The sequence below is a fragment of the Folsomia candida genome, unplaced genomic scaffold, assembly GCF_002217175.1.
Source record: "Folsomia candida strain VU population unplaced genomic scaffold, ASM221717v1 Fcan01_Sc013, whole genome shotgun sequence".
Classification (NCBI taxonomy): Eukaryota; Metazoa; Arthropoda; class Collembola; order Entomobryomorpha; family Isotomidae; genus Folsomia; species Folsomia candida.
The window spans coordinates 493,179-511,570 of NW_019091205.1; the positions used below are offsets into that span (position 1 = coordinate 493,179).

Consider the following 18,392-nt stretch of genomic DNA (forward strand, 5'->3'; position numbering starts at 1 on the left):
CTCAGTGATATATATCCCTTGTAACCCTGCCTGGAATAAGTGGTACAGTTACGGCTTGATGACGTTTTGGGTACCCCGTTAACGACGCAGTCTTTACCTTTAAAGCTAGGACTTTGCTTTGGTCATTTTTTTATTCTAAACGAAACATGCCTTCGGATACAGGGTTTATTAAAGAACATAAATTTTTGACAACTATATATTCCTAAAATTAAACATGCAATTGACAAATTATCTCGTAAAACTTTCCACATTTTGGAAACCCTTCTCCTCTAAATTTCAATCCCCCACTGTGTTTCAAGCGTTACAATGATTCGTAATTTTTCACATAAATTATACTCACAAACCTTAACGTGGGATCGCATATCTTGGAAACCTCGTAGGACGACGCCATGCCTAAGATTGATCCCCTGGTTGTGCTTATCCGCGATGACCATGGTTTTCACTGTGTTATATATCCACGTTATTTTCAGTCGAATCCTGTCAAACGTGAAGGACACCGACATCTCAGCCTCATTGGAATTTGTGATCATTTTTGCAACGATAGCACACATCCTTATCTGCAGAATAGTTATCACTTACGTTACTCAAGGTGACGAAATTCGTTTCGTTGTCGGAAATTTGCTCGATTTACAGAAATCTAATAGAAATTCTGGTAAGTATTCTGGTTGAAAATGGTACAGCGACAAAATGTAACATTTAAAAAATCAGCCCAAGATTTTACTACAAAATCCTGTATTAAAATAATATCAAACGGTATTCATATGTATATGACTATCAAAGTGGTATTGATAAGTAAAATGTTGTACGGTTTAATAGCTCGGCATTTAAGTTTTACCATATCGATAGCAAATTTTTAGCCAACCGGTATAATTTTAAAACCAAGCCGTAGCAGCTCGAGAAATCAATACCGACCAAACTACCTACACACCATATTTTTAACAGTGTCATATGTTTAAAGGTTCATCAAAGGACGAATATGTGGTCGCTCTTGTCCTCCATTTTCTCATTTTTCTCACCGCAACTCTCCCCTTCGCCACTGGAACCGTTCCATATCGACGCCACAATATTGACCCGACCTACGTCATTTTTCGAAATTTTACATTTCTGCCATTCCATGCTAAAATAATTATTCGCTGCATCCTCGTATTTTTTACCTCTTTGCACTTTGCCATCCTCGTCTTCGGATTCGCCATCCTCCACACGAACGTTTTATTCTGGATGTTGAAACCTTTACATGAAATGTGCACAGGGTCGAATCAATTTGCCCCAACATTTTTGAAATTCCGCCAACTCCAAATTATCAACCAAGTTTGGAACGAACTTTACCGTCGTGTCATGCTATTCGGTGTATTCAGCATTTTAATCATTCTCGTCATAATGGGGTATATTTTGATCAAGTTGACGTTCATTGTCCCGCTCTCGCTAACGTTCATGGCGGGCTCGCAGATTATCTGTGCGGGTTTAATGCTACATTTTGCGATGCCTTTAATGGTCCAAGTTACAAAGAGGTCGACAGATTTTGTGAGGTATTGGGAAATGCGGGGATGTTCATCGCACAGAAAAAGAAAATTGAGAAGCTGCTCCCCCTTGAAGGCTCAGGTGGGGGAATTATATTATGTAGAAAGGGAATCGAAAGTAAAGTTTGTATCTCGTTTTATGGATTACACTTTATCCTTGTCAATTTCGAATTAATTTAAATATAATTATACGCGTATGAAATTCCAAACTTTTCACTATGTGGGCATCCTTTGCGTGTCACTTATTCCCTGTAATGAGGAGTTTATGATACTGCATATAAATAAATGGGTCGCATTTAATGCAGGGTATTCCGACCCCGGGTTTTACTGGGTTAGGGTTTTGGGGTTTTACTCGGGTTTTACTAAGTTTTATCTAAAATTCAAATAGATAAGTCAATAGAATCAGTTTGCAGGTGAATATCTAACTCCAATTAAGTACTCTGATTAATATTCCGTAAATTTCTTTATTTATTTCGAATTTTTGTTTATGATCTAAAAATCATAATTTACAGCTTAACTTGGAGTTTGATCAAATTTGCATTTTTTGTGTTCCTGGCATTTTGAATTGAAGTTTTTGATAAATATTGATAAAATTCATTAATTTGAAGAAATTGACGTAACATTGTAAGTTTTATTACTTCACCCCAAACATTGAGTAAAACCCAGTAAAACCCAGTAAAACCCCAAAACCCAGTAAAACCCACTAAAACCCAGTAAAACCCCGGGGTAGTGGTTTTCAGAGTAAAACCCCGGGTTTTTCCGAACCCTGATTTAATGGCGACCCTAAGTGACTGAATGGGATACCCTAAGAACTAAACCCTACGGTGGACTGAATGGCCTACCCTAACAGGTCGAAAATAATAGCTAATAAACCGTAGTAACGTTAGAAGTAGCTCACCCTGTCATAATGATTTGTATATAACTTTCCACCAAAGGTACGGAATAAGCGGACAAAATAGATAATAACTCTCCTAGATTCTTGCACCAATTGTGCAATATAACCGGAAACATAATTTTGAAAACTTTGAAAAAATTGTCTGGTTCTTTCTCCCGACATTCTGCATCATTGGTGCGTAGGGCCTCCCTTCCCCAATTATTTATTATAAAATTTATATATTTTAGCGTCAATGGTGCAGAATAATCGAACAAATAGAACAGCATTCTGACATGATTTTTGGTGGGAAATAGATGGCCCAATTGTTACGCATCATTGATTTTTTGGAGGAAATAGATGACCTAATTGTTACGCATCATTGATTTTTGGGGAGAAATAGATCGCCCAATTGTTACGCATCATTTTTAATAACCAATTGCTCGGTACTAACGGTGCTACTTATTCCAAAATTGTAGTCATTTCTTGATCAATTTGCACAATTAATTCGCACCATTTGCGCCACGGCTTGTTCGATACCAATGGTGCTCCTCAGACCGGTAATAATGGAGCAAGGACTTATTAATTCGCATCAATTGATGCAAAAAACTCGTCAACAGACAGACGGACGGACGGACAAGAGGAATTCAATAGCTCTCATGCTACGCAGGGTGAGCTAATAATAACTGAATCTCGACCCTAAAGTTCTGATAGTTAAAAATCGCTGATTTACATAATTTTTTAGGTAATTACATCTCGATTAGCATTTGTTAAGACCATTTCTCAGAATTGATTCTTAAATTAGTAAAAAATTCGTCAACAACAAGGGCTCGCTTGCATTTCTTTGGGCTCCCTGGTCCACGTTTTATGCCAAGAGGTACATCATTTTTGCAAGTATCAGAGATATTAAAATCTCTGCAGATATATGCAAGTCTGATTAAATGCTCACAAATATGCTTTTTAAATATTTGAAAATTAAATAGAGAAATTAACTAATTTGATTCTTGTCCTTTTGACTGTACGTACGGATTACATATACTCTAAATCAAAATAAGTAAAATTTACTCAAGGTTGAGTACAAGAAAAGTGGATGACACAACCAAAAGGTAAAATTTATGCTACACTTGTGCAAAATTTTGTTCAAGGTAATGTACGTAAAATTTGTCCAACGGGTGGGTAAATTGTGTACAACGTTGGCTAATGTTCACCTTTTGGTAGTGTCATCCTTCTTTTTATTCAACTTTGAGTAAATTTTATTTATTTTTATTTAGTATGTATAATTTAGATAAATAAAATATATTGGGACGTTAGGGTAAAGTTTAAGATAAATAAGGATGGTTATTGGCAAGTTAGGCAAGGCTATTCAGTCCACCGTAGGGTTTAGTTCTTAGGGTATCCCATTCAGTCACTTAGGGTCACCATTAATATTTACCATAAATAAATATGTACTGTGCACATTATCGTGTGTCAAGTGTTTAACATTAAACTTACGATTAGGAGGAGAGGCCCTCCACACTTTAAGCTTTTCGACATGAAAAAATGATCCTTATAAAAATAAGCAAGAAATCTCTACATATGAAACCGGTTCACTGGTCACACATGAAAATTACAATGATGATAATTAGTTTAAGCCAGTCTCAACAACAATGCGATTTCAATTCTTACACTTGTCAAACTAACTCAGTAAGAAATTTCGTATTCCCGAATAGGTAAAATTGTTATATTAGAAATATGTCGTAATATTAGCAAAAATAAAGTTCGCATGATTCCATACATCTTAAATATGTACATCATGAAAATCTTATTTATTGGTCAGATCTAATCATTTTTGCAATCTTACCAACTTCTCTACGTATAAAGTTGGTTTGGCTAAATCGTTAAAATTACATCATACTTAAATTCAGATTTATACATTATTACAAAATAATTGTAATCCAGTTTAACTTTAATAAGCTTTTTTCCAGCTTATGGATTTTCCAACTGCCGAAATCCGTGCATACATTTCTTCACTCGTAATAATAAAAAAATAACAATTCTACATGTTACCCAAACTTGCGAAATTCTCATCAAATGAGACAAAAAGAAAGTGAAACATGATTAGCAAAAAATTGTAACTTGATCTCCAGACGAGGTGAAGATTAGTTTAGTGCAATGTACATATATGTTCTGAAGATGATTTATCTACATAGCTTTATGACCGCAACATATATCGCAACTCGGGGTGGCTACATTACGAATAAAGCAAATAAATGGTAATATAGGAGTAATTTGTGGTTACAAGTACACATATAAAACTCGTAATCTGTGTGGTTCCAGTTCGGTTACGTGGTATGGGATTGATAATTACTACAACAGTTCTGCGAGCGTTATCCCATTATCGGTAAGTATTGTGTAAACATACAATACTTACCCAGGGTTTCGTATAACGTGGTATTTATGTATCAGTGGTTCATCTGTATATTTAGATTTTGATACAAAAAGTGCAGCTATATAATATATAGCTGCATAATTATTGTGATGTATCTTGAGTAAAATATATATATTTCGCACGGGGTTAGGTACATAAGGAAGTGAAAATAAATTTGTATTCCTGAATTTAATTTTATTATATTCAGTATTTAAAATTTTACATATTTGTTTAAATTTATTTAAATACTGCTGGGATGAACGATAAGGTTTGCGTTTTTTTCTAAAGTGCTTAAGCATCTAATGTACATTTCTTGTAAATTTATTTGAAAATAAAATTTTAATTTCTGTTAGAGATTAACATTTGACATATTTTTAAGTACTTTTCGCACCTCACGAGGAACCCTGTCACTGACAGGGTGTCAGTAAGAAATGAAAGAAAGGATTGATGCTGAATTGAACTAACTGAATCAGTCTCACCAAGCAATCCATCATTCTCACCATTTGTCCTGGAAGGCCAAAATTTTTCATGCAAAATTAGTATATTTACATACGTTAATTCTTACAAGGAAATAATGGCCGTAAAAATTTCCAATGGTTGTAAGCGATATGCTGGAAGAGGAAATTTTGTGTTAAATCGGCTAAATATGGACGTCCGTCGTGGGGAAATGTACGTAAAAAATTATAGAGATTGTGTCCAAAATTGTGTCATTTATTATGCAATTATGTATTCTATGCATGTATATACTCACAGTTACGGCCTGCTTGGATCGAGCGGATGCGGGTAGGTTGACTAAATAGTTTATAATCAATTGAAATTACTTAATGATTTAGGTTAATAAATAATTAACTGGCTTGTTTGAAATTGTTAAAAATAAATAAATTTCGAACTCAGGAAAACAATCCTGCTATCATGCATTGTTGGATTGAAGAAGTTAGATGACGGCGATGTGGTCGTATTTAACCAAAGAAGGGAAGGAAGCTTGGGAAATTTGTGTGGATGGATGCCGCAGGTATTTTTACATACATACATAAACTAACATTTTGGAGTCTGGATTCTTTACGTATATAAATCAAAACTTGTCTAAAAAAAATGCATTTTATCCGAAGGTGAATCTGAATATGTGAAAGATTGGTTGTTCCTGTCTTCAGTTTTACAATTGGATAAGAAATTTATCCAGTTGGTATCGAAAATTGTGCAGAATAACTTTACAAACCTTTACAAAAGAAAAATATTCCCTTGATCTAGTTAAGTTTTCAAAAATTTGCAGGCTAATTTTCCTACGTACAAGGTATTTGTAAAAGTTTTTAAGAATACAAAATCTACGGGGTTAACAATGCTAGCACCACCTGCGTAGCGTGAACTGCCTCAAAATGTGTGAAATACATTGAGTAATTTTTAATAGTGAGATTATTTGAAATTATTTTTACGATAATTTAACTGCAAATTTTTGCCGGACTTTATGCAGTCGTAATCAAGATGAAATTTGCATGGGTGTATTTGTTTTGCTCCCTCATTTCCGTTACCACACGAAGATTGCATGATACATGAGTTGTCGTCAGTACCCTTAAAGTGCAAAGTATAACGGATTTGCCCATCCAATGTACAAATTTGTAAGCGTTTTTTAATAAATTTAGGATTTGTCACTCATGAATGCCTTATCAATTGGGGAAGTACTCCGTTATTTTGGGATGATTTATGGCATGACTTTGTCCGAAATTGAAAATGAGATAAGATTCTTGTCAGCATTTCTTGACCTTCCACCAACAAATAGGTCGATACGGGAGTTGAGGTGATTTATGCAAATTTTAAGCTATACAATAATTTTCAAAAATATAAATATTTCATATTTTTTGGACTTGCTCAATAGCGGCGGTCAGAAAAGGCGAGTATCCCTGGCCGTGGCTGTAATCCATAAGCCAGGTCTTCTCGTTTTAGACGAGCCAAGCGTTGGTCTAGATCCACTTCTTCGTCAACGGTATAAAATTAGGGGGTTTGCGATGTTACGTTCTTAAATTCTGTAACTCTTGCCTTATGTCTTTGAAGTTTGGAATAAAATTTAGGACACAATATGAAAAATTTTTACAAGGTTCCCCATAATAATTTCACCCTGAACTTTGAAAATCGTTACAAAATTTAAGAGAGTTACGGAAATTAAAAAAATAATGTCTCAAATGTCTACCAAAAGGATATTTGAGTCTGATATAATTATTATGACTATCCAAGATTTAAGCTGTAATTTACTAACCTTGTTGCAGTATTTGGGAACACCTCTTCGATATTTCACGACTTAATGACACCACAATAATTATCTCGACGCATTACTTAGAGGAGACGAAGCGTTGCGACAAGGTATTTACGAGATAGAAAGAATTCGACATTTGAAAAAAATTGGTCGGAAACTTATTTAGTAATATCTTAACAGATTGGCTTTATGAGAGGTGGAAAACTTTTAGTGGAAGATAGTCCGCAATCACTTTTAAATAAATTCGGATTTGAAACCTTGGAAGAAGTTGCGCTCGAGTTGTGTCGAAATGATGAAAGTTCGGAAAGGATGAAGAATTATTCGGATTTTAAAAGTTGTGAAGATAAGAAAGCTTACAATTTAGTTACCACCGGTATTCAAAGTAATCAGGGAATAGTATCGACTGCTGAGAGGAATCATGCCTCGATTTTAGGAGCCTTGGGAATGAAATGGTGGCTAAGAAGGAAGCGAGATTGGAGGTATGGAAATTTAAACCCGATCTGATTTCTGAATCCGATCCGAATTAAACCAATTTCCGAATCCGATCCGAATTGATCCGCTTTCCGGGTATTAATGAAATCGGATCTATGTTATACTAAATTGTCAGATGGCCCGGTCCAATCGGGGATCGGATTACCAACCCCAATAATATGAGGATTACATGAAAAAATCTTAATTTCAGATTTATTGCTATTGAATTCTGCATACCAATAATGGCCATCGTCCTCTTCCAAATTATTGTCGGCCCTACCCCGAAAGGTGTCAATGTCGCCGTTGTAATGCCTGATTACGACGTAAACATTGACTTGGAACAATATTGCAACTTTAATGAGAAAACTGAAGTAAAATGTTTAGAAAACGTGGGAATTTGCGATTTTATTGGGCAATTTGACAATGGAGAGTTTAATTGGGTAATCATTTAGTTATTATTAACACACTTTAAAACAAATTTAAATATTTTTACCATTTTTTACACAGATTCCAATAAACTCTTATACGCATGCGCTACAGAGCATTCAGCTCGGGAATACCATTGCACTCTTAGAATTCCGAGATGACTTTAGTAATCACACCAGGAACAGAATATTACATCGGAATTTTGCCAATAACGAGACCATCGCTGGATCAACGATATCCGTCCGAATGGATGAGTCAAGTACAAAGAATGGAAACAATATTTTCATGAAATGTAATTAAGAAAATAATTTACTTTTAAGGTCCGATAACCGCTTCTTGGCTAAAGAAAACTCTGGTGGAAAAATACGTTGCATTTATTGAAAGTATTGGGAAAGGGTGTTCTTTAAACGGAAGTGAAATTGTGCGACCTCCACTTAAGGTTCGTAATTTTGAAAAACCATATTGCAATTATTCGGTAATTAAAATTTGGAATCTGACAATTAGCCCTTAATTAGCAAAGGTTTCATTTATCCCACTGTTTGCTGATGTAGTTCCACGCCGTTTATGGAAATACCGACATCTACCGAATTATTTTGTACATGCAGCCTGGCATTTTCATTTTGTGAGTTTTCATTAAAAAAATATATATAATAAGTACACATTATTCTAATAATTTAACTATGCATAGGCTCTTGTTCATGCTGTCAAATGCGGGTGCCATCGTGACCTCGGAGGATAGACGATTTGGTCTCGAAGACCGGGATTACGTGGCCGGTGTCACGCTGGGACATCGCCTATTGGCTGATGTCGTGACACAGTCAATCATCAGCTGGGCACAGCTGGTCGTTTTCTTTTCACTTTTTCACCTCATTTATGGAATGGAAGTTCGAGGAATGTTTGAAATTGCGGTGGGATTAGCGTATCTAACAGCCATTGTGGGGCTAACCATTGGTAGGTTTGACAATTTTGGTGCGGGAAGTTCAAATTTCATAAATTTTAATACGCCATTCCCATTGGAGTCTTTAAACCAAGGATAATTCTTTCTAAAAGGTTGAGCTTTTAAACAATAATGCGGGCTGTTATGTACTAGTCTCTCGAAAAGTTTAGGAATAACTTCAAAATATTAACAAGAGTTACATTCAAGTGTGAACAAAAGATTGAACTGAATTCGGAAATTTTCAAGTGTGGGAATGAATATTTTTATCGGTTTTCATAGGCTGGATGATATCAAGTTTGCGGGATGATATGCTCGAAACGGTGTTAATCGTTCTCTTTGTAACGGTAACGCAATCATTTTCCTCAGGTACATATATTCAGGATCAATTTTTGAAATTTCACGCTTATTATTGAGATGTGTACATCTTTGTTGATAAATAGGAGCGCTTTTCTCCCTGGAAATGGCGACGCCGGTGTACCAAGTCCTGTCACAATTTCTGCCAACCACCCACATCGTGGATAGCTTCAGATCAATCTGCACGCGCGGATGGGGGCTGGAGCATCCCCACGTGACCAAAGGATTCCTGTCCGGCACAGGTTGGATCCTGGTTTCTGTAGCAGTCTGTGTTTTATCGGAGAGACGAAGATATAAGTGATATTTAAATTTTTGAACAAAATGCAACAAAACTTTCGAAAAAATGCAACTTATTTCTTAACGAAAGTTTCATATACAAAACATTACAATTTATGAAGGAAAAAATAAAATTCAAATGCTTCAAAAATATGTCATTTATTTTCAGGAAAGGAAATTTAATGGGATTGTCTGAATTTAAAAATATGGGAATAAAAAAGTCTGCCATGTGTCAATTTTAGTGAGTCGTTGCAGTTCAGAAGATTATTTTTTGTGCAAAAGTAGATTAAATAATTAAATAATCAATCATAATTTGCACGTATTTATTTAATTTTCTAAGACAAAAAAACAATCAAATTTAATATACTTATTTGCATATCTCTTTCCCAATACATTCATGTTTCCGATAATATTAAAAGCCGTCAGTTTTCCAAAATTTGTTCAAATCTTTCCCAGAACAATGTAACTGGTAAGACAGCCAAATTCTTGTTCGCCAAAGGATCCAAAGTTCTCGACAAGTTTGCACTTATCGTGCGTCACGCTAACCTTGTAATCCATCCCGTTTATTGATTTGATACTTTCCTCCTTCGCATTGACAGCATTTTTAGGCGCCCACTCGAGTTGGACATCGTCCACCAAGTCCTTATCGCTTAAAATTTGCATCTCAAATTCCATCCCGTTTGAATTTTCCGCCCCGACTTTGCACGATGTCAGTTCCCTCTCGAAGGCTACATCGTGATACACCAAACCTTCCGGACTAATCCAGGCTCTCGCGTGCGTCTCGAACTGGTCATTTTGAGAATTGTACCCGTTATAACGGTCCCGGTTGTTAAGTCGCAAATATTTCCCACCGATATTAAGACGAGGGAACCATAGTTGATCACTAGCTTCGGAAAATTCGACAAACTTAATCCCATCTGGGGCATCGTAGGCGAGGCGGGAATCCAAAAATTCGACGCCGATCTTCCCAGTTACCTTTAAACTGCCACAGCGGAGATTCGTATCGTTTAGGGCGGTGAGTTTCAAGAATTTTAAATTTATCCGGGTAATAGTCGGGTTGAGTTGGGTGTCGTCTTCGGACGTCTCATTTTCCCCGCGGGGTCGGAACTGAGCGTTGTAATCGTTACCGGAAGTAGAATAAGAGTAGCGGAAGTCGATTGGGAGAATGGAGGAAAAAATGGTGCGAATTTTTTCCTGGTTGTGACCAAGGCGAGGGTTGAGTTCGGGTTTCTTAGCTTTTTGCAGTGCGGCGAAACATTGTGTCGCTAACAAGACCGAAATTATGAAGAAATTGCGAAATTCCATTCCCAAAAAATTGAATGGTTAAGAAAAAATTGTTTAAAGGTATTGAATTCCGGTTATGGATACAACTATTCTCTTTTGCTGGTGCTTTTATACTAGATTTTTTAAAAAACAAGCGTATGTATCTCCACACGCCGGATATTTCCCTCATTCTATATACAATGTCATGGTTTTACGTCATTTATTTAGTAAATCCCTAATTAATCCAAATGTTTTGCAGCATTCCCTTCATCATGCGCAATTACATTTGTTTGGGGGATAATAGTTTCTGGATAAATACTTTGTGATATGTTGAACTTTATTATTTAGAAATTGTCCTGCTGTAAATATCCATTTGTTGAGTTTCCGTAAGAGTTTTTTTTCTAATACAGAATCGCGTGAGCATGAAGAGATTTACTAAATATACAGACAATTATACAAACTTTTTGTATACGTGTATGCCTGCAATTAAGAATGTGGGCGTATGTATGTAAATATGTTGTATGGAATACAAATATATTTTATAAATATTTGGAATATTTGAGTGACGAGTGGCATTAAAAAAAACTCTCAATAATCCCGTAAGAAGCCCATATCGTATGCATGACAATGCATACAATATTTGTATTAAATTTGTTACCGACCCATATTAAGTTTTTACCACGCTTGTAATAGCCGCAAGCTCATAATAAAAATTATCATAAATGTATATACTGACTTCTCATTCGGTGCAAACAATATTTGGTGCGACAGCATAAATAGAATCGTATTGAGATTAGTTAAATATGTAGTCACCACTTAAAAATTTGTTTAATTAGTGCTAAGATTATACATGTGTATACACAATTTCTAACAAAATGGAAATGTATGCATATGCATTTAATTCAAACCTGTATTTTCTAAGAATTTTGTAAATGTAGAATAAAACTGGTACACAATTTGTGACAATTATAAATTAGATATGCCATACACATTGGCGTCTGAAGCAAGAGGACATTGTCCCACTAGAAATTCAGTAAAATCGTAAGTTGATTACCATGTTAATAGATAATTCACTCCTCTTCTAATGCTAACGTCCCCCTGTGCCACCCCCAACTTCCGCGGCCACTGTGAGTATATTATCCCACAAAAAAATGAGATTCGGTCACCGTTGTAGCAGGACAAAGTATACAAATAAGCAGATGAAGGCTAACCCAGAGGATAAATCGAAGTCGTGCATAGAATACGTCATACATAAACTTGATAAAATACTTTCCACGTTCATTTTGCGAGACGAATTGATTAAGATGCATAATCATCAATTCAGCGTGAAAAAGATAGCTCATCCTTCCGCACATCCTTCGTGCACATCCCATCCTACAAATCAGCCAACCTTATCAATTGCCACTTATGTTTGTTTCACAGATAAATATGCGTCAATGTGAAACACACCTGTTGTGAGCTCAGTAATGTAACGGGCATCTGTTTGTGTTGGTGTTATTTTTCACGGAAATATTTATTTTTTAAAATAAATTTCATTTACTTTTAAAGACGTAAAAATCGTGCTGTAATATATGTACCTAATAAAAATATACGCATTTTCTAAGGAATTATGACCTCTAAAAATGTAGCATACTTTTTATCAGGTGAGACTTAATCAACTACCTTTTTATTTGTTTTTTACGCTAAAAATATTGTTACTAGATATTTTAGAAGTAAATGGACTCTGAATTTTATATTAAGTAAAGTACAAAAAAAATCCGGAGTAACGCTATGTAACTTGACAAAAAATAAAATTTAGTTTGCATTCTTAATTTTGAATTCAGACTCCGAATTTCAGACTCTGAATATCAGAGTGCATTTACTGTTCAAAAGGGTAACATTATTTTTAAGAGTGTACATACATATTTTTAAAAATGAATTTTTAAGATTTTGGTTGCACGTGTAAGTTAATTTTCTTGTTCCTATTCTGCAGTTGGCACAATCGGCCTCCTAATTTATGTCATGTACGGTCACGATCTCATCTTTTCGAAGCCACGCTTACCACTTTATTTAATTCGTGAAGAAACCGACCGTCTAAACAAGTTGCATGTGAGATGGGGAAACCACTCCGAAGGAAGAAACTACACGACGACGCTGGTGACCGCTTTCTTCGGCATGGAGAAGGCGAAACACAGTCTGGAAGAGTATAAAGTCTGGCTGAAAAATTTTCTCGGTCAGGTGGATACACCGATCGTGATATTTACTCAGCCCAAATTTAAAGGTATGTGGTTATCTTTCATTGCACGAATACGAAATAATCGCGGGCGAATGTGTATGTATGTATCTTGTACTTTTATAAATCCAGTATTAAAATAATACCAACCGGTATTCATATATGACTCTACCAAAGTGGTATTGAAAAGTAATACCGTGCCGTAATAGCTAATTGTTCAACTTTGATACATTGGAACAAAATTGTTACGGCTTACATATAGTTACGACTTACGTCTTAATATTACCAGGCGGTAGCAGCTTTAATATCGAGATACCAAACCTTGCGTGACTATACGAAATTTCTATCATTGTGGATTCCACGTGGACTCGATGGAAGTTCGCTGAAATCATCACATTTTTAATCATTTCTCGGCTCTGGGAGTTTATTGTATATAAAATTCCGGACAGTGAATTTTAGAACAAAAGTAGGTGATTGCTAATTTTCTATAAACTTTACTCTCCAGGTTGTGCAGGACGTCTCAAGTTTAAGAAACCTTCAGAAGGATTGGAGCTTTTCGAAACTGGGTTATCTTAAATTAAATGATCACCATGAATCAACTTAAGTGTTGGCTACAAATTCGTCGATTAGAATTGTAAAATAAATTCCTGGAGCTGAGAAATGCTTTAAAATGTGATGATTATCAGGGATGGACAATCCCAGGATTACTTTAATCAGATTAAGTAATCAGATTACATTGAATGTAATCCTTAATCCAGTAATCCACGAAAAATTCACATTTTAAAGTAATCCGTAGTCCGTAATCCTAACTAGGTCTGCTAATTATGTGTAATCCGTAATCCTCAATTTACGAGATTGGAAAATGTAATCAGATTACGGATTACTTTGTTGGATTACTTTGCTCCTGTAAACGGCATGACAGCTCCATCTTGCACCTTCTCCAGAGTCTGAGTCACTTGCTGAACTTGAGTGCTTAAACTACCTTCTGGATTCTTCAGCAGAGGCGCAAAGTTAAGAGAATTTGGGAACAATTAACAGGGGTTTATTTACTACAATACATTTTTGTCTGCCCTAAGAAACCGACTGTAGGATGAATCATTCAAAGCTCTTGCTTTTTAAACTAAGCATCATCATTTTGAAATATAAGTGTATCGCTATTCAGAATAAACCGTTGTAAACGAAATGTAGCAAACGGGTGGAGCGAGACGGTCACGCGGTCATGGCATGCCAAAACTATGTCTAGATTTTATTTTTGAAATCCCCGCCTAAAACTACGTCTAAAAGTATCAATACAAAAATTCGATATTTTCGACTATGGCGTCGTCAACACGGTCACTCGGTCATGTCACGTCCAAACTATGAAGATTTTTGTAATCCTCGCCCGAAACTACGTCTAAAACGGCAAAAAAATTCGACACGTTTGACCCGTGGCGTCGTCACCGTGGCGCTGTGACCTTATGACCTACAATTCCCATTTTCGAACTCATCCGTACCTCGAAAATTAGAAACCCGTTTGCGAAAACCCCATGTTGAAATTCGAAACCGTTGTAAAGTTACATATCGTGGATACAGACCGGCGGACAACACTTTTCCATAAAGGGATTTCGCTTCTCTTCACCCCTTAAGACATAAATATAGATTTTTGTAATCCAGATAATAATCCGTAATCTGATTACTGTAATCCGTAATCCACGTCATTAATTTATCCCAGTAATCCAACAAGTAATCCACATTATTTCAGGAACGAAGTAATCCCAATCCAGTAATCCCCTGATAGTTTTTAAATGAATTAATCTGTAATCCGTAATCCATCGAAATTGTTGGGATTGCCCATCCCTGATGATTATGACGATTTTGTCTCACCCTGCTTTAATTACCGAGGTACTCACTTCCCTCATAACTTTTTGTACGTAGATCTGATGGTCCAAGTTCGGAACGGCAGGCCGACACATTTCGTACTTTACAACGAAATTTGGGACGTCCCCTGGCTCCTTGAACCCCACTCTTTGCACGACGATTACCACAAAATGCATGCAATAGATCCGGAAAGATCTCGACATTCTCCCGAATTGTACGCCGTGTGGAACTCAAAACCCTGGTTTCTCCAGACCATGTCGGAACTTAATCCGTTCAATTCGACGTATTTTTACTGGATGGATGTCGGCTGTGTGAGAGAGTCGGACATTAAGTTAGGAAATTATCCAAATCTGGAAAGATCTCTGGAAGTCTTTGGAGAGGATGAGAGGTAGCTTTTTTAAAATTAATGTGGGATTATATTTACATCTTTATTAATTACATGTGTACGTAAATTGTGTAAATTGCTCGTATGTACTGGAGAAAGTTCTGACTAATGAGACTAAGGATGTGGAATTTATTTAATAGACTCAAATCCAAATATTGGCATCGTTTTACCGACAACGGAAGTTTCCCGATTGCTCTCCGCTTTTGACTAACAAGGGAACCTTAAGTACTGTCACCTCTCGATTTCCTTCGGAATAGCCTTAATCGACAGATAATTTAGTGAAACAAAAACTTTGTCATAGAACATGCGGTGCAAAATCGCGTTTTCGCGAAATATTTGGCGAGAGCTGCACCAAAACCTGCCATTTGCCCAAAGCTTTTAACATAGCCACCAGCCTTTCGAATGATGAAATGAACTTTATAGAATCTCAAAAAATTATATTTGTACCCGTCCGCGTAATTTCAGCCAGATCACGAATATGCAAAAAATGATGCAAAGATTCGCAAATTTTTTGCAAATTGCGAAAATATAAAAATATCCGCAAATTTGAATTTCTTCGTTTTTTTAATTCAACAAATTGATCAGTTTAACTGATATAAAATATACTTTTGTCATTGCAAAAAATTTGCACACATTTTCAAAAAATTGAACTTCGCAATTTTTCATGAAAATAAATTAAATAATCTATTTTTACGTGGTTTTCGTAATTATTTGTGGTATTTATTTTTACAAGTTGCAAAAACTTGGTGCAATTTTATAGTTCAATATGTAGAATTTTTTGCAATGTTAGCATGTTTTAATTGTTCAACAAATTAGCTTTTTTTATTCGCTCATACCAGCATATATGATAATTCTTAAGTTTCTATAAAAAGCAGAATTTAAAAATTGTAAACTTCAATTTTTTGCAAATTTTTGTAATTTTTTGGCAATCAGAAAAGTATACTTTATATCAGTTAAACTGATAAATTTGTTGAATTTAAAAAAAACGAAGAAATTCAAATTTGCGGATATTTGCATTTTTGCAATGTGCAAAAAATTTGCGAATCTTTGCATCATTTTTTGCATATTCGTGATCGGGCTGAAATTACGCGGACAGGTACAAATATAATTTATTGAGATTCTATAAAGTTCATTTCATCATTCGAAAGGCTGGTGGCTATGTTAAAAGCATTGGGCAAATGGCAGGTTTTGGTGCAGCTCTCGCCAAATATTTCGCGAAAACGCGATTTTGCACCGCATGTTCTATGACAAAGTTTTTGTTTCACTAAATTATCTGTCGAATAAGGCTATTCCGAAGGAAATCGAGAGGTGACAGTACTTAAGGTTCCCTTGTAAGTTTGAGTCCACTGATGACAAATTTAGTTAACATGAAATTTGCAATAAGTCGCGATCTGCAAATGCTCAGGTTTGGCGATAAGGTATATTTGCATTCAAAGTGGTAAAAAAGCCCAATAAAAGTCGAGCAATCTTACACTTTCTAACTTTCTGTGCGCTTTCTCCTCATTGGATGCAAATATCTCTGCCAAACTTGCAAATTGGGAGATCGTGTCTTTTGCAAATTTTATAGTGTGAAATTTGCAAATGCTACTTTTATTAATAGTTAAACAACACTGTTTCATACCAATTAAATTTGTGATCGATTGCCACTAGTTATATCAAAATCTGAGAGCATCCGCTGGGAGACTTCTATTGTGCCCTTTTTTAAAAATAATTTCCGTTAAAATTGTCAAAACTTTGAACCCTAAATAAATAAGTAATAATTACAAATTCATTATTTACCCCTGCAGATCGGAGAATTACAAGAAACTTAATATTTTTACGGTCGGAAGATTTCCCAACTACAAACCACCCCCGGACTCCAACACATTTGAGGAAATGGCAGAGATGGACTTCGTAATAGGGACGTTCTTTGGAGGAACGGTGTACTCAATTAATTGGTTCAGTAGAACATTTTACGCCATCCATGATGTTCAATTGAGCCTGGGCGAGTTTGTCGGGAAGGACCAAACGTTATACAACTGGATAGCGACGCAATACCCGGACCGATTTCGGGTAGTTTGTAGCTGTCAACAAATCCTATGGAATTGTAGGAGTGGGTGGTTCTACTTTCAAGAATGGTATGCCGGAGAGGACGTGGCAAACGAGGATTGCAGAAGTGCCCCTGTGTCAAATATGACGGATTTCTTACTGCTAGACGATGACTAAAAATGTTTATAAATATGTATTTATGACTTACCGTAAAACCTCTATTTATAGCCCTCTTCTAATTAAAGCCGATCTCCAAATATAGCCGGGTCTAGAGACCAAGATTTCAAAATTTTAGCCGGGTCTCTAATTATAGCCGGGTCCCCAATTATAGCCGGGTCTCTAATTATGACCTGTCTTGTCCTCTGTGTCCCTGTTCATAGTCCATTAAAGAAAAATGTTGCACATTATGCAAATCAACGAATAAGTTGAACTACTAATTTTTTCCTATTAATTTCAGGTTAATAATGGATATAATCATGACAGAAAATTTAAAAAAACCTGCTAAACTTCGTTTCAAGATGGTAATTAAAAGTGACTGGGTTACTTATGGCTTATCTTGCTAAATTAGAAAACTCAAATTGAGTCAAAATCAATTATATTTGATTTTGTAACACCTAAAATTTTTGGAGCAACAAAATTTAGCCGGGTCTCTAATTATGGCCGGTCTCTAATTTTAGCCGGGTCCGTGATCCTCCGTTTTGGATTTTAGCCCCGGCTATAAATAGAGGTTTTACGGTATGTTAATTTATAATATGCCTAATATAAATTTTCTGTTTACTTACTAATACATAGTTAAAAATAATGTTACCCGGTTTCAAAGAAAATTTGCTTTGAATTTATCATTTCTCCGCTAATTAACTATTGATATAATTAATAATTAAGTTCTCACACATACATACGTACATTAATATATCTGTATTGTCACGCTTAAAATATTCAGGAAAGAATTCTTAGGCAAAATATAAAATTATTGTACATAAAATCTATATATTTTTTACTGGATGAATACACCTATTTATATAACTAGAAGAATTTGCCTAAACTGATTAATTTTTACAGGAAAAATTGAGCAGTAATTTAATTCTCAGTTTCATTTTATGCACCCTTTTTAAATACCGCATTTCTAAAAATTATTATATTGAA

The 18,392-nt window shown here is 35.5% G+C and overlaps 2 protein-coding genes across 2 annotated transcripts; both read left to right on the forward strand.

Moving 5' to 3' along the window:
* The first annotated feature begins 5,295 nt into the window (after nt 1–5,295).
* Nucleotides 5,296–9,745, forward strand: LOC110855775 (ABC transporter G family member 23). Its single transcript, XM_035856295.1, has 14 exons — nt 5,296–5,464; nt 5,549–5,578; nt 5,690–5,807; nt 6,433–6,587; nt 6,666–6,773; nt 7,054–7,147; nt 7,221–7,519; nt 7,723–7,951; nt 8,019–8,196; nt 8,258–8,376; nt 8,489–8,559; nt 8,626–8,888; nt 9,154–9,240; nt 9,315–9,745. Exons 1-14 carry the CDS (start codon nt 5,370–5,372, stop codon nt 9,527–9,529), a joined length of 2,061 nt encoding a protein of 686 aa, XP_035712188.1. The 5' UTR covers nt 5,296–5,369; the 3' UTR covers nt 9,530–9,745.
* Nucleotides 9,746–12,245: 2,500 nt separating this feature from the next.
* Nucleotides 12,246–17,832, forward strand: LOC110855776 (protein HtrL). The gene is made up of 4 exons (XM_022104166.2): nt 12,246–12,410; nt 12,740–13,027; nt 14,894–15,224; nt 17,009–17,832. The coding sequence occupies exons 1-4, from the start codon at nt 12,377–12,379 to the stop codon at nt 17,424–17,426; spliced, it is 1,071 nt and encodes a 356-aa protein (XP_021959858.2). The 5' UTR covers nt 12,246–12,376; the 3' UTR covers nt 17,427–17,832.
* The last annotated feature ends 560 nt before the right edge of the window (nt 17,833–18,392 follow it).

Coding starts and splice junctions, on each gene's coding strand:
- LOC110855775 (XM_035856295.1), top strand. CDS start 5,370: ATGGCCGTAAAAATTTCCAATGGTTGTAAGCGATATGCTGGAAGAGGA. Junction 7,148..7,220: donor AGACGAAGCGTTGCGACAAG/GTATTTACGAGA, acceptor ATATCTTAACAG/ATTGGCTTTATGAGAGGTGG. Junction 8,560..8,625: donor CAGCCTGGCATTTTCATTTT/GTGAGTTTTCAT, acceptor AACTATGCATAG/GCTCTTGTTCATGCTGTCAA.
- LOC110855776 (XM_022104166.2), top strand. CDS start 12,377: ATGACCTCTAAAAATGTAGCATACTTTTTATCAG. Junction 12,411..12,739: donor TGTAGCATACTTTTTATCAG/GTGAGACTTAAT, acceptor CCTATTCTGCAG/TTGGCACAATCGGCCTCCTA. Junction 13,028..14,893: donor TACTCAGCCCAAATTTAAAG/GTATGTGGTTAT, acceptor TTTTGTACGTAG/ATCTGATGGTCCAAGTTCGG.